The sequence below is a fragment of the Macadamia integrifolia genome, chromosome 7 (assembly GCF_013358625.1).
Source record: "Macadamia integrifolia cultivar HAES 741 chromosome 7, SCU_Mint_v3, whole genome shotgun sequence".
NCBI lineage: Eukaryota > Viridiplantae > Streptophyta > Magnoliopsida > Proteales > Proteaceae > Macadamia > Macadamia integrifolia.
Genome location: NC_056563.1, coordinates 32045067 through 32048061, shown reverse-complemented (window position 1 = coordinate 32048061; position 2995 = coordinate 32045067). Strand labels below are relative to the sequence as shown.

The window sequence follows — 2995 nt, the reverse complement described above, 5'->3', positions numbered from 1 at the left end:
ATTAATCAATACTTAGGCAAACCGCCATTTTCTTGTATTAATATCTCACTTTGGCATACAGCCTATGGTTAACAACCATCTCCATGGATTTAGGCTAAATACCGCCATAAATCACGAAACTTGGCTAAATACCGCCATTAACTGTGACATGTCAAAGTAAACCACAATAATCATACAACAATACGATGAGAGAAAATATAAATGAACACTATACTGGAAAGTAAACATCCTCAATATAGATTGTGCTCATAATGTATGATCTAAAATAATGCTTATTACAATACCACTATGGATAAGTAAACTCCCACTAAACAAGCATATCAAAAGATTCCATCACACCCATGTTAGAAACATGAGTCTTAAAAATTCCCACTGGAAGAGCTTTGGTCAGGGAATCAGCAACCATCTCTTCAGTAATAATATGCTCAACACCTACAACTTCGTGCTTCGTAATCGACTAATTTTCATTCTCTTTCTTAACTTGCGATGTGGGTTTTCCTTTACTTTTACAGTGTATGAACTATATGAACTGGTATTGTGGATCTTTTGTATATACTGGTGATGCACAACAGTTGTTCGACCAAATGCTCATGTTAAATGTGTCCGTGCCAAATCAACGATGCCCGGGAAAGCTTTACTCCCTCCCACATCAAATTCCAAATTTGGAATGAATTTTCAAAATTTGTAAATATCATTATCGCCGCCTTCTCCGGTCATAACTCTTAAAATCCAACCGTACTAAAATTAGAAAGACGGAAATACCCCCATGTAGCGTAATCGCAAATTACAAAGTTTTGAAATTGCAAAAAAAATGGCGGCATCTCAGCACCTTTCTCTCTCCCTCCTCTTCTTCCCTCTCATTCTCTCTCTCTCTCTCCCGCACTCTTCAGAATTTAGAATTCAGAATTCGGAATCATTCTCAGAGTACACTTACCACTCACTACAAAGGTCCTTAGGGTCTCACACCTCACTTCGCCCATCTCCTCTCTATCTCTCCTTCTCCTCCGTTCTCATCTCGTCAAACCCTAATACCCATTTCCACACCTTATCGTGTTTGGCGAACATGGAAAACAAGGAGAATCGCATGAGGGTTACCCGTGCTGCGAAGAAAAGGGCCGCTTCTTCAATACCCGAGATTCAGCAACCTCCTGTTACGAAGAAGCGAGCGGTCTTGGGAGAACTCCATAACTTGCAGTCCAATGTTGTCTCCAATCCGACTGCGATTCTTGAACCTCAGAAGAAGGCCGCTTCTTCCATGCCCGAGACTCCGCAACTTCCTGTGACAAAGAAACGACCCGTCTTGGGAGAGCTCCCTAACTCGCAGTCCAATGTTGTCTCCAATCCGACTGCGATTCTTGAACCTAAGAAGCCCAAATGTAGGTTGAAGAAGAAGGATGTGAAGCCCGCCAGGCCGGACATTGATCCGGATACTTTCGATCCTCAGATGTGCGTGCCTTATGCGTCTGACATCTTCGAGTACCTTCACTCCATGGAGGTATGTATGAGGGCAGAGGTTTTTCACTTATTTGGTTCCTCGTCTCCACTCCGGGGTCTGATCTTATCATTGCTTTTATTTTATTTTTGTTCTGGCAAGTGGTTTTCGTGATTTGCTCGTTATTGGAATACGGGGTTTTGGTTTCAAAGCTTAGGTGTTTCTGGAATCCTCATTTCTCTCTATGAATTTTCTCTGATACGGGTTTTGACTATAGTTTGATCTCCGGAAATTGGGTTTAAGGCTTTCATTTTCGATCAGTTGGGTTTGCGGTCGTCTTAGTTTCTTCAGATTGACCTGAAATGTTGTTCATTTATTTAGATGGAGGCGAAAAGGAGGCCGATCCCTGATTACATTGAGAAAGTTCAGAAGGATGTTACAGCAACCATGCGAGGGGTTCTGGTGGATTGGCTGGTTGAAGTTGCAGAGGAATATAAGCTTGTCTCTGACACTCTTTACCTTACCGTCTCCTACATTGACAGATTTCTATCTTCGCATGCTATCAACAGGCAAAGGCTACAACTCCTAGGCATCTCCTGCATGCTTATCGCTTCGTAAGTGCCTAAAACTTCATCTTATGTCTAGATTTCTCTAAGTTGTTTACTCGACCATTTTTCATAAATTTGATGCTCCTTAATTTCTGTTTGATTATATTGCTTTCCTATTAAATTTGGAATGTTCTCTGAGGATTCTCTTCTATGGTTGGTGATGCAGCAAGTATGAAGAGATCAGTCCTCCACATGTAGAGGATTTTTGTTATATAACAGACAATACTTACACGAAACAAGAGGTGATTTTTGTTTTCTCATCCTGAACCTTTTTTCGGTTTCTATCTACATTTTATGGTTGTTTTTTCCTTCTGAAATCTCCTGGAAATATGTAACTGATTACTGGGGTAATTTTTTTAGGTGGTAAAGATGGAGACAGATATTCTCAAATTTCTGAACTTCGAGATGGGAAATCCCACCATAAAGACTTTTCTCAGGCAAGGACACAAGAGATGTTCTTTTATTTACTTCACTTTCTGTTATGGGTACTATTGCTAAATGCTCAGCCATGCATTTAAATGTCTCTGTTTAGAGTTCAGCTGCTTGATTGTGATACCCTCCATATTTTTGCCTATAATACTTGCCAGTAAATGACTATGATTTTGCTAGTGGATAAAGGGTGTCATGATCTGGGTCTTGAAGTCGAGGGCTTAAAATCTTCTTATTTCTACCTGCTACTACCTGATGCTATTAATCTTTGATGACTCATTGAACTAACTGCAGTCATATCTATTTTGTTTTTCAGGAAATTTACTAGAGCAGCTCAAGATGATCAGAAAGTAAGAACAATATGGATCTGTTTTTTTATTGAATCTCTTGCTGTTGTTCTTAAATTTGTTTTACTAACAGTCGTGTGGCTTCTTCCAGTCACCCAATTTGCAATTGGAGTTCCTTGGATGTTACCTTGGAGAGCTAAGTTTGTTGGATTACAGTTGCATCCGTTTCTTACCGTCAA

The 2995-nt window shown here is 40.0% G+C and overlaps 1 protein-coding gene across 1 annotated transcript in view; it reads left to right on the top strand.

Annotated features, from left to right (window-relative positions):
• Nucleotides 1–590: 590 nt before the first annotated feature.
• The window catches only part of LOC122084921 (cyclin-A3-2-like), a 5311-nt gene continuing 2906 nt past the window's right edge, over nt 591–2995 (top strand). Inside the window, exons 1-6 of the mRNA XM_042653340.1 lie at nt 591–1495; nt 1814–2046; nt 2207–2282; nt 2401–2477; nt 2786–2819; nt 2908–2990. Of these exons, the coding sequence (XP_042509274.1) occupies nt 812–1495; nt 1814–2046; nt 2207–2282; nt 2401–2477; nt 2786–2819; nt 2908–2990 (1187 nt within the window). The 5' untranslated portion in view covers nt 591–811. The remainder of the gene's footprint in view (nt 1496–1813; nt 2047–2206; nt 2283–2400; nt 2478–2785; nt 2820–2907; nt 2991–2995) is intronic.